At 37.7% G+C, this 12,310-nt stretch overlaps 2 protein-coding genes and 1 long non-coding RNA gene across 4 annotated transcripts; 2 read left to right on the forward strand and 1 right to left on the reverse strand.

The window, feature by feature from the left end:
- Window positions 1–500: 500 nt before the first annotated feature.
- On the forward strand, window positions 501–8,636 carry LOC137955516 (mitochondrial import receptor subunit TOM40-1-like). The gene is made up of 11 exons (XM_068802490.1): window positions 501–971; window positions 1,607–1,688; window positions 1,770–1,866; window positions 2,146–2,241; window positions 2,369–2,419; window positions 4,341–4,406; window positions 4,631–4,732; window positions 5,118–5,186; window positions 5,282–5,365; window positions 7,950–8,045; window positions 8,162–8,636. The coding sequence occupies exons 1-11, from the start codon at window positions 788–790 to the stop codon at window positions 8,216–8,218; spliced, it is 984 nt and encodes a 327-aa protein (XP_068658591.1). The 5' UTR covers window positions 501–787; the 3' UTR covers window positions 8,219–8,636.
- A 1,145-nt stretch (window positions 8,637–9,781) lies between these two features.
- Window positions 9,782–11,243, forward strand: LOC137956830 (non-specific lipid transfer protein GPI-anchored 31-like). Its single transcript, XM_068804468.1, has 4 exons — window positions 9,782–10,357; window positions 10,512–10,556; window positions 10,789–10,842; window positions 10,930–11,243. The coding sequence occupies exons 1-4, from the start codon at window positions 10,000–10,002 to the stop codon at window positions 11,061–11,063; spliced, it is 591 nt and encodes a 196-aa protein (XP_068660569.1). The 5' UTR covers window positions 9,782–9,999; the 3' UTR covers window positions 11,064–11,243.
- On the reverse strand, window positions 9,927–10,931 carry LOC137956831 (uncharacterized). 2 transcript variants are annotated; one of them, XR_011113275.1, is made up of 2 exons: window positions 10,780–10,931; window positions 9,927–10,632 (listed from the first exon to the last, which is right to left on the reverse strand). It is a non-coding gene; the product is annotated as an uncharacterized lncRNA (long non-coding RNA). The 2 variants fall into 2 exon arrangements; XR_011113276.1 differs by having other exon boundaries at window positions 9,927–10,637.
- Window positions 11,244–12,310: the final 1,067 nt, after the last annotated feature.

The following is a 12,310-nucleotide window of genomic DNA, read 5'->3' on the forward strand; positions in this document are numbered from 1 at the left end:
TGCGGGGGAATCCGACCCAACTCGACTCGGACCCAGGGACAGGTCGTCGGGGATGGGTGGAAAAGAAAACGCTGTCGGGTTTTGGGTCGGGGACAACCGGAGAGGTTTTCCCTGCCTAAACATGGGATTTTAATACCCGAAAATACCCTGTAAATATGCCAGATATATATTTCAACATTAAAAGTACATTCGGTATTTAAGGAAATTAAACAAAAGTTTTTAAGAATTTTTTAAAGCGTCAAAACTCCTGTTTTTTTTTTCTCTACTTCTTCCGGTTTCTGCCACCAACTACCACCTTTATAATCAAATAATCTAACCAGGATTTGGACAGTTTTGGCTCACTCGAACCCTGAACTGTGTCCTCCGGAACGGCCGAAACGTCGGCAATATCTTCCTACACGATACCCGATACGTGGAAAGACACGAAAAAATGAGTGGATGGAACAGAAACGACTCAAGTGTCAATGAGAAAACCCTTCCAAAACCCTTCTCCGTGGACTGACTGACTCTAGCTAGTCAGCACAGCAGTCACTCCCCCAACCTCTCCTCGAATATCATTTATTTGATCTCCTCCTCGAGTATCATTTATTCATCCTCCCTCCCTCTCTCCCGCAGAGCAGAGGCGGAGACCTTAACCTACGCCCTCTGCCTCTTTTGCCTGCGCCCACTTTCTTCCTCCTACTCATTACCCTAAATTGGTCTTAAGGCCACGGAAGTAAGACTGTAGGGTGATTCGGGAACCCTTTTATTGCTTTATTGCGAGAAGAACAAGTTTGGAAGAAATACGATGGGATCTTCTGTTAGCCATGCGGCTGCTCCTGCGTCCCCTCCTCCTGCTGTTATGTCTCCTCTCGGGTTAGTTCCGCCTCAGCCTGATGCGAAGGAAAATGAGAGCAAAGCCGAGGAAAAAGTCGATTATTTGAATCTTCCTTGTCCAGTTCCATATGAAGAAATCCAGCGAGAAGCTCTGAGTAAGTCTCAATCTCATTTCTTTATTTTTGTTATTCTTTTTATCTGCGTATTTTTTACCGTTGTGTGTTTTAACTTGTTTGAGATTTCATATATGTGGTGGGTTCTTGTCGGGTTTATTTTTTTATTTGTGGACTTTGAATATTTAATTTTGTCGGGTGTGGCCTTATTCGAGGATATTTGAGAAATTCATATACGGCGATGGTCTTGAATCTTGATGATGTTTAACAGTTCTGTACTAGTTCGATGAGAGCAGAAGCCGTAACATGAATAGTTCTTTCTTTTTATTTCGTTGTCATTGGGTAGAAATTCATGCATCATATAGTTGCATCTGTAAAAGAGCGAAGAATGAAGATAAATAATGATAATGGCGTTGACGTTGCTTGCCATATAATGAGAAACTAATTATGTTAGCTTTGAATAGCTAATGACTGAAGTTTTAAGTTTAGAGTTAAACATGGGCGTTCAATGATAGTTTCATGCATTTAAAGTTCTTTCAGCTGGTAGGAGCCTAGTGAAAATTAACTGTAAGAAATGTTTATTCTTTGTCAATTAGCTGTAAGCGATACCTCTGCTAATTGAAGTAATGTCTTGGTATTTAACCTTTCTCTTATAATCTGTCTTGTTCATTGTCCAGTGTCATTAAAACCTGAGCTTTTTGAAGGCATGAGGTTTGATTTTACTAAGGGACTTAACCAAAAATTCTCCCTTAGTCACAGGTATCTTCAGTTTATCTTGTTTTTTATGCAACATTTCCTCTTGTTGATGATGCTAAGTTCTTCTTTCGTATCATCCTTCAGTGCCTTCATGGGTTCTATGGAGTTGCCACAGAGTACTGAACCAGTAAAAATTCCAACTGCACACTATGAGTTTGGGGCTAACTTTATTGATCCAAAGGTTGGTTCCAACTTGTGTTTGTTTTTTTTTTTTATATATCTTTTTGTAGTAGCCACTTAGTTTTTTTATTTTTAGCTTTTTACTGGATATCTGATCAAAAACTTCATAGTGGACAATCTTGGGGCTAACCTCATAAGGGTCATTGGTTCCAACCACTGATAAAAATTTTAAGTAGCATTTTGCAAGAGGTCCAGTTCTCTAGATCTTTTTAAGAATTAATTACACTATTTTAAAGCTTGAATTTTATTTTTGGCTTGAATTTCCATGGCTGTGTTTCAGTTTATGCTATTTGGGAGAATTCTGACAGACGGTCGTCTTAATGCAAGATCCAAAATTGACCTGACAGATAACCTAATCTTGAAGATCAATGCACAGGTATTATTTGTACTTGTCAAAAGAGTATCTTTGATAGACTTTTTCGCATAAACAGGACATTTTGTGCTTATTATGCAATTGTTTATAAATGCTGACAGTTTATTATATTACATTTTTCTGATTGCAGATTCAGAATGGCCCGCATTATTCACAGGGCACTTTTAATTTTGATTACAAGGTTAATCCCTCTTCTCATATTTCCATTATGTCGATATCTTTCTTCTGATATCAATTCCTTTAGTCATGTCTTTGAAATATAATCACTGTCATTTGATCTTTGGTGGAGTGGATTTTGTGTTGTGTCAACTTTGAATACGTACCCCATATCAGTGATATGATGAATCCAATTGTTGACTTCACTTACTGGACCTTTACTCAGTACTTTCTTAGTAAACTCTTCTGCCAGCCACCTTTTTGGCATTTGTAATTTTATTTTGTTGGTGAAAATAAACAATTAATTTAGGATGTCTGAATTTATGGGTGGGTCATATACTTTTTTGCTTAGAGAGTCTAGTATCTTTCCTTGGCTGTTGGCCTTCTATTGCAGTTTGATGGAAAGGCAGCCTGTTGATTATACAAAAGTCCTTAATAATGTGTAAAACACTTATGTTGTTCTTTTACGCTCTTTGATTGTTTGGCAGTTCAATAGAAATTGTTCTAGACATTACTATCTTCTAAAAATTAGGTAACCTTGTTCTAAGGCTCTGTCAGCAGCATCAGAAGGAATGCCATCCTGGAAAACCAAGACATTTATAACCTTCCAATGTGGAGAATTGTCTAGGAAAGTTTATACTATTGCCTCACTATCTAGTCGTTCTACGTTTATATAAATGCCCATATTTTTTAGAAAATGTTATGTAGTCCTTTTCAACCTAAAGCTTTATTTATTATTAGCAGCCTTCAACATGTGCTGCCAAGATATTTTCAGAGAATCACATAGATCTTTAATTTTCTCACAGACGTAGCGAGTCTCCATGAGGGGGGGTGATCCTTATCCAGCTGATCACTACTACTGAGTCACCTTCTATCACCACTGGAAGTGAGAAATTCTGTTTGTAAAACTTAATTTCATGCAGAAGGGCCTTCACTTCAGCAGTAACTTAGTCACTTGTTCCAATAGGACCAGAAAAAGATGGTAATATAGAACTCTCATTGAACTGAATCACTCCTCCGATACTGAATGGTCCTGGGTGTTCAAGTGATATGCCACTTGATCGAGTGTTATTCTATATTGTCTAAAACTTTTTTTCAGTAATAAAAGATGACCACTATTTTAAAAAAAAAAAAAAAAAAAAACCCTTAAACTTTATTTGTCAGTGATTGAGATGGAGATGATTTTCTTCAGGTTCTGAGCACATGTTTATCCAACTAACTCTTGTGGAAGGCATGGACAGAAATATTTGTCTACAAGTAGTCTTTTCTACGTTAAAAGGCTTCTTGAAGGCCTCAAAAATTGAAGAGTAACCTTTTTCTTCATAGAACAAGTATTTTCTGTTTCTTCAGTGGTGCCAAGAATACTACTTGGTTGAACCATTGAGAGAATTTTCTGTTGTGGTTTTCTCTATTTAATTCTGTTAAGCATGTTTTGTCTGTACACTGTGTGAACCATTTTGTGCTTATAGCTCAGTTGTCGAAGACGTCTACTTTCATTCTTAAATTGCAATTTTATTTCTTGATTTGCTTACCACACAATTTATAGAGGAAAAACATGCACGTATAATCTTTCTAATGGAAATCCAATTTTTTCAACTGTTGAGCATTTCTTACTGAAATAGATAACATATTAGTTCTCTATTTAGAACTGTTCTCCTGTAAATATTAAAATTGATAGAGAACCTTTTTTTTCTTAAAAGTAAATAGAAGAAACTTGGCCGGTCAAAATTAAGCATATAAACTATTGCTGGTTTGCATCCGGGGAAAAAGGAAAGCTTGTTTGTCATTCTATTACTTTGTGAACTGCTCGCATCCAATTTCTGTAATGATTGAAGGTTCAAGAGCTACGGGCAGTTCTTTGAATGGATGATAGATATGAAGATTTCTTTTTTCAGTGAAAGTGAATTTTTGTTTCTTTTGCTGATGATCATCTTTCTTGTATCCAGGGCAAGGATTTTAGAACTCAGTTTCAAATGGGCAATGGTGCCTTCTATGGTCTTAACTACATTCAGGTATGCCATTTTGTTTTAGTTGGTTTTTTAGTGTCTTCAGTTGCTTGCAGTAGGTGCTAAAAACCTTGATTATCAATTTAAGAAAATCATTTTTTTTATTTTTTATTTTTTGCTGTCCCTAGAAATTGTATGTTTGTAAAAAGAAATATTAAAATAGATATTAGATTTGTCATTTGCGTGAATACTCTTGAGACATACTTACAGCTTCATTTGTTCTTTTCCAGAGTGTCACTCCAAACTTGTCACTTGGTACTGAAGCATTCTGGCTTGGCCATCAGAGGAAGTCTGGTATCGGCTTTGCAGCTCGATACAACACTGATAAGATGGTATACTATATTCCACCCCCTGCTCACTTAATTTAATTTTGAGATGAATTATTTGTTGTGTCTCACATTCCGAGATCCGCAAATTCGGCAGCCGATGCGCTTGCTAAAAACGGAGCTACCCTACAATTCATGGTTGTCAGGGACATGCTCTTCTCTTTGTTATTTCTGTATTTCTCTTGTTTATATATATACACATCCTTTTCAAAAAAAAGAAGATGAATTATTTGTTGTGGTTTAAGAACATTGATAAGTTACTTCTTCCAATTTTTTAAAAAAGAAAGGAGATAAGTTTCTCTGTGTTTTATTGACATCCAGTGTTGAGAAATGAGAAAGTTTTATATCTGGAGCTCTAGCTGAAAGAGTTTTTTTTTTCACCCCCACTTAGGTGGCAGCAGGTCAAGTTGCTAGTACTGGTATAGTTGCTCTGAGCTACGTGCATAAGGTGTCTGAGAAGGTGAGGAAGTGTAAGATTGAATAGTAACTTTTTGTTCACATAAGCATGTAATTGATTTTTTTTTGAACTCATCTGATTCTGACTTGTCCATGTAGGTATCTCTGGCATCTGATTTCATTTACAATGCAATGACAATGGATGCAACTGCAACCTTTGGTTATGATTACATGCTTCGGCAGGTACTTCTGTTACTCGCACAGTTTTGTGTCCCAGTTATGATTTGCCTTGATTTTCTATTAGTTCCTTTGTCTTTGTCATATTATGTGTTTTAGCGTTACAGTTAAAAAAATGGTGTTCTCCATAGATTAACGAAATTATTGCATCATATGAAAAGATATATGACCCATGCTCCAACACCTCTCAATTCCATGAGAGGTATACATTTTTTTTATATTTATGGCATGTGGGTGTTCTTCACTTTTTTTTAAATTATATGATGTAAAATTATATGCTTGGTAATGATTGTGGCATTTGTATTCTTGATTATTTAAGAAATTGTTGCACCAAGAATCAAAGCCTTCTCTGAAGTTCTTTTTTTGATTGTTGTGGATGTGTGATCCTGTATAGTTGCATCAATCAGTGAGAGAGTCAACGGTAAGAAGTAATGTATTGGATCTAACGGCTCCTGGTGCTATTAGTGATGAAAGTGGGAGTGATATCATCATTCTTCTCACTGTCTCTCTGACTCTGTCTTGGGTTCTCTGGATGGCTTTTTATTTTATTTTATTTTGTTTTTCTTCTTTGCCAAAACTGTAGTGGTATCTATCACTTTTCCTGTTTCAAAAAATAAGTATGATGTCTTGGTCCTTGGACAGGTAACTGTCTGGAGAGCCTTATTGAAGGAAACTTCTTAGTTTTATTGTATAAGCAATGCAATTTTTTTGCTGGGCATTGGCATGAAGTGGCTGTTCTAGAAGAAGTTTCAGTGATGGGCATTTTGGATTCCCAATATGCACTGGGGACATCAAAATCCGATACGTATTGGGTGTATTAGCTGCTGTGTTCCCCTTGTATCAGCTGATACAAGGTGTATCAGGCTGTGCAAATCCAACACATATTGTCTGATACGCGATAGGTATCGTAGGATACATGATACCTATTGGTGATATGCTCATCCCTGAGTAGTTTCAGGCCCATTGTTGGATGGCGGTGGTTGCACGTACTGAAATAAGCCAAAATGGCTTTATAGGCTTTTCTATTTTTGCCCCAGTTTGTTTCACTGAACCCTTCATTGTATTACTTATTATTTATTTATTATTTATTTTTTTTGAAATATTTTTCAAGTGTCATATAATAAGAATTTAGTTTTTCTAGGGACCTTGATTCAGACACCTAAAGGAGCGAATGGATAGTAGTGTTCCTTGTTCTTATGGTGTCCTGTACAAGGTATATTGCTTGGATGCTTCTTAAGATGAAGAGTATGAGATTGAGAGAATTTAGGATTTAAAATTGCAGAATCATGGATATTCTCTGCAATGAGGGAAGGCACCGCAATTCACCTCTATTTGTTGACTAGATGGGTTTGGATGAGGAGAGTATGTCCAAAATATGCCAGAATGTTCAAGAGGATAAAAACTATCCTCAGGGTTTTAACTGAATGAAATGTGGGAGGACCTGGTCAAGGTGAGTGATAGCTATGAATCTGTTGATGTAATTGTCATTACACATCAGGTATTGTTTTATTTCAATATCTAGAAAGGTCACAATTGTCTCTTGATTTTCTGACCTTGTGCTGCAAGTGATTATTAAACTTGTTTAGGAATTTGACGAGCTCTCAATTGAGCTCAGGTGCGGAAGTCTCATCTGTTAAGCGTAGGGGCACAGACGTGTTCCAATTACTTCTTTTTTTTTTGTGGATAACTGAATTCCAATTACATATTGTGATTCTTTCTTGTACCTTTAGTCTCTAAATGATTTTATTCTTCATTGACGGTGTATGACCTGGTTATATTATATAAATATATATTTTTTCTGGCATATGCTGGAAAATAACTTCGATGAATGCATATTATGTATATTTATGTGATTTAGTTTTTTTTCTATTTCAGTAATAATTTTTTGTATTTAGTGGTTCAAAATGATTGGATTTTTCACCATTTTTTCTACGTAACGAGCACCTGGAGCTAAATGATGCTTTACCTCCAATACTACTTTCCTTTTGAAAAGCAAAAAAAAAAAAATGGTGATTCTGTTACAACTCAGCGTCTGCCTCTTTGAGTGAGTGCCAATTCAAGATGTGCAATTTGCGCATATTTTTTTGTTATCTATGACATTTGGAGAAGAAAAGTGCAACACAGATAAATGTTTTTTTATCTGATTCTATTTTTTTTTTAAAGTTATAGGGAAGATCATTTCAAAAACAAAAAAGTTATAGATGGCACTATTCTTCTTCTTCCATAGTCTAGTGTCATAGACAAGGCTAGCAGACTGGTAACTGCAGGTTTCAAGACATTCCTATCCTCTTAGTGGATGTAAAATAATAATTCGGGTCTTTGAACCTGTTGTTGAAGTTTTGATCAATGACATGACAAAAAATAAAAAAATAAAAAAAATAATTCACAATTGCTCGAGGGTCCAACTCAACTTTATATATCGAATTGGGATATTTCTCTGATAACTGCCTTTGACTCCTTTTATGCTCAATGTCTTGTTTCAAAAGTCAATGCTGCTTAGTTTGTTAAATTGCACTCAAATTCAACACAATGATTTTACTGTTATCTATTTTAGTCTCTATACCTCTATCACGAACTGTATTGCTTGCAGTGTCGTCTACGAGGCAAACTTGATTCCAATGGAGTTGTGGCAGCTTTCTTAGAAGAGCGGTTGAACATGGGGGTCAACTTTATCCTTTCTGCAGAGGTATGGATAGTTTCTAGGTTTGATATCCTTAATAATTTATCTACTAATGTTCTATCAACTTAGCCATGTTGGTCTTGGTTTTTAGTTCTGATCTTGTGTATGATGTTTTTTGGCAGATTGAGCATGCAAAAAAAGACTATAAATTCGGATTTGGAATGTCTGTAGGAGAGTAGAAGTTCAACAACAAATTTAAACATGGGCTATACTACATCTGCTGCATTCTTCAGTGGTTTGTCTTCTTCCATGAGATCGCCAAAAGGGGTTTTCATCTTGGTCAAGTTTCCTGGGCGGATCATCTGATGAGATCCTCAGTGTTTTGGGTATGTCTTTTGAGTTTACCATAGATATTCCTCTCTTCAGGCTGCGATTTGGCAGGTTTAGCCATTATTAGCTGAATTTGGCATTTTCAAGCCATGATTTTGTTTCTGAGCGATTAGGGTAAATTAGAAATTTTACAATAAGAATGCTCGAGAATTCAGAGGATTGAGTGATTGTTTCATTAAAATCATACCATTTGATTAATCAATCCTTTTAATTAGCACGTCAGCTGATGGTTATTTGTCTTGTAATGTCACCCTTTTAAGACAGAATAGATGCTCATCGAAGTCGTCCTTGCGAAGGTTTTATCCCAAAAGTTCCAAGTTGGACTCGTTTATCCGGAAATGCTTGTGGTGCAATAAATATATTAAACACAGTGAATAATGGGAAAGGATACGGTTGAATTTATAAGAATTCTTCCGTGAATAAGACCCGTCTATATTGGAGAAGATCTATTCCTCGACTGGTTATTGAGGCAAATCAATTACCAAAGTGTGATTAAATTGGACCGACTTCTGAGTAAGGTAAGACTTTAAAGATTTAGTTATAATTAACGAGGCGTGTGTCAGAGGAAGACGAAGGCATACCCAACCCGTGACATATTTGCTTCACAACAACTGGAGTAGTTGCAAACCAGCAGGGCACATTAAATTTCCTTCCATGTTTTCGGCCATCACTCATAAAGGTATACAGATTGACAGAAATGCTTCACTTGTGAACAGCTCTGACGTTTCAATTTGCCAAAGAAAGACAAATCGTTTGTGGGACTTTGACTTCCTTTGGTAGATTGACGATAGCCCGCTTCCGAATTCATACGAAATGAAGAAAAAAGATGATTCTATTGCAGCCATCATGCTTATGTTATATGGACGTTGATGCCACTCTCATCTCCTCCACTGACGCTTCTTCGCTGTCCATTGTGAGATTAGGGTAAAGAAGAATCCGCAAGCTTTTTGCAGACTCGTTTCTGGTTGAGATAATTGATGATTTCGGCTTGGACATTGTGACGCCATTTATGACGGAATTGAATCCTATCTGGAAAAGTTTGACTGCTTAAAAGAATTTAAGTCGTTGTTGACATAAACGCGCCATGTGTTCTGTTCTCATGTGTTTCTCCCTCTTTCTCTCTCTTTCTCGTGTTTCTCAAGTCCGAGGGGAGAATCATATTTTTCCAGCGGATGATGGGAACTGTGGATAGTCACAGTCATCCTGATCAGATTTTTGAGGGATTGTCTCACTTGATAACTCGGGAATTGACCTGAAGTAGACGGCGAATTCCAACCCAAAAAATGTTGCAGTAAAAATACTAAAATTTGATCTTGCATTAATGGGGTAAGAGTAATGAAGAGGTGAACGAGCAGTCGGGAAAATGTTTGGCGCCGTTGAAATTAATGGCTTCCTTCTCACACAGGTTGGTATTGGTAGGTGAGGTATTTCCGACTCTTTCAACAACATTTCGACGTGAGTGGAGCTTATCATCATCATACATATAGAGGCACATGACTCAGGTCTCAGAGACCTCAACATAGAAAGGGCAGTGGGGTTTCGTCGTTCGCAGTATCAGAAGAAGGAAGAAGAAGCGGCAGAACTGTCTTATTTTTTAAATTTCGGGAGCAAACACCCTGAAAAGCTCAAAATGGCGTGGAAGTCCCAGAAGGAGAGAATTGGCTTCCTGTTGTTTTTGACGGTGATCGTGTCCGCTGCGATGGTGGGGGCACAGACCACGGCGCCTGCCCCGGCACCGCAGGATTGCCAGACTCTGGTGGTCACCAACCTGGTTGGCTGTTTGGATTATGTACAACCGAACAGTACGGCGAAGGCGCCAGCAAAAGATTGCTGTACAGGCATCGACGGAATCTTCAACAACGATCCCCTCTGCCTGTGCCAGCTTCTTCTCAACTCCAGCAGTGTCGGACTCGAGTTCAACAAGACAAGAGCTCTCACTCTCCCAACCGTCTGCAATCTCAACACTCCTCCCGTCTCCATTTGTTACAGTACACCCATCAAAGATCCTTCTTTTAATTTTTAATTCAGCTGCTTTTTTTATTTGTACATTACGTTTTCCTTCTAATTAGCTGCTCTGTGAACGACATTGAGGCCATGGCTGACTGTCTATTTCATTATCTTGGCACCCCTTTGAATCTGCAGCTCTTCTACCTCCTGCAAGTGCCCCCACGGGAGCTGAGAGTCCAGGTAATGAATTCGAACTCCTTCCCTCTTCTTCGTTGTTCACCATGATCTACCAGGTCCAGCAGCTAAAATAGATTTTCTTCTCTTCCACGACATATAAAATAGAAGGGATAGTGAAAATTTATTCTTCAAAAGAGGAAATGTAAAATATTTGGTTGGAACTTCAATCGAGCAAAATTTTCACGGTCATAAATTAGAACTCAGAAAGTAAGACGAATATGCTTACTTGTTGCAGAGAGTGGCGGAGTGGCGGGAGGTCCAACGACCGGTGGCCTTGCCCCAGGATCAGGTAACATTATATCTTTCAGTCACTCGTAAATTTCCTTAAATCAGATAAGAAACAGTAGTAATCTCTTTAAAAAAAATGGGGAATCAGGTTCGGGCTCACAGACGGCAGTTTCACCGACGGCACCATCGCCGGAGAAGAGCGAAGGAGACACAAGGTTGAAGCACTCTGCTTCCTACGTTCTAACGGGATTGTCAGGTGCCATGATCGCCATCTTCCTCTGAAGGAGTTGTTTAATGATTGCCCCCGCCATGGGGATTGTTCAGTCAGTCACTCACTCACTAGGAAATTAGTCCAGAATATTGTAGCTTGATTTGGCATCCTCATTTTTCCATTTGTCTGCTGGCTTGTTGCATACTGTGACTGGGACATTGAATAAATCCGGCCGTCCATGGATATGCTTATTTCTTCATTTTGCTTTTAGGGGAAGATTTTGAAAAAAATGTTTGTTTGTTTGATGAGGTGAGGAAGATAAGGGCAAGTGGACTAAAAATGGACAGATCTGGTCCTCCACAGAACACAGTGAAGTGTGTGGTGTCGTCTCTTTTGTGTTGATTAAAGGGTGGTCCAAAATTAATGAGATCACATGTGACCGCCAACAACATAAAAGGTGCTTGAATTGTCACCTCATCTTCACAACCACCTCCATTCTCAAATTGGAGAGTGAGGAGCCATTCGGGAGGCAATAGCTGTCTACCCCCAAAGAAAAGAAGTCGGTGCTATCCCATTGGGATTGGAGGGGAGCTCCCAATCCCTTTCTGACAAATAGAGTAACACCAAATAAAGGTTTTCATGAATGATTTTTTTATGTATTTTTCTCTCAAACGGATGTTATTTAATATACACTTACAAACATAAAATTAGGTCCAATTTAAATCCTAAAATTAAGGAAACAAATAGGTTTCTACAATTATGCTAATGTTACAGTTTATAATTTTACATTACAGTTTTACACACAATCCCTCTCAAGTTAGTGTATAGATATCGATCATGCCTAACTTGTCAATTATACCATGAAATGACTTCCCTGATACTGCCTTCGTGAACATATCAGTCTGTTGACTCTCGGATTGAATAAAAGGAAATTGTTTAATCTTTGCATCGAGGTTCTCCTTGATGAAATGACGATCAACTTCAACATGTTTAGTGCGATCATGTTGAATAGGATTTTGTGCAATTGCGATGGTTGCCTTGTTATCACAATGGAGATCCATAGGTTTAGCGTATTCAATCCCAAGTCCCTCAATCAGAATTTGTATATCCTTCAATGTTAGAAATACTTTTTTTTTTATAATAACAAACCTTTTCCTAGAACACTCTTTAAGTATCTCAAGATCCGATAGACCGCTTCCATATGTTCTTCACTTGGTGCATGCATAAACTGACTCACAACGCTCACTGCATATGCTACATATGGCCTTATGTGTGACAGGTTGATTAATCTTCCAAGTAATCACTGATAACGCCCTTT

This window comes from Aristolochia californica, unplaced genomic scaffold (genome assembly GCF_029961685.1).
Source record: "Aristolochia californica isolate CCGP_79_NKW_82.1479 unplaced genomic scaffold, dmAriCali1.0.hap1 SCAF_2, whole genome shotgun sequence".
Classification (NCBI taxonomy): domain Eukaryota; kingdom Viridiplantae; phylum Streptophyta; class Magnoliopsida; order Piperales; family Aristolochiaceae; genus Aristolochia; species Aristolochia californica.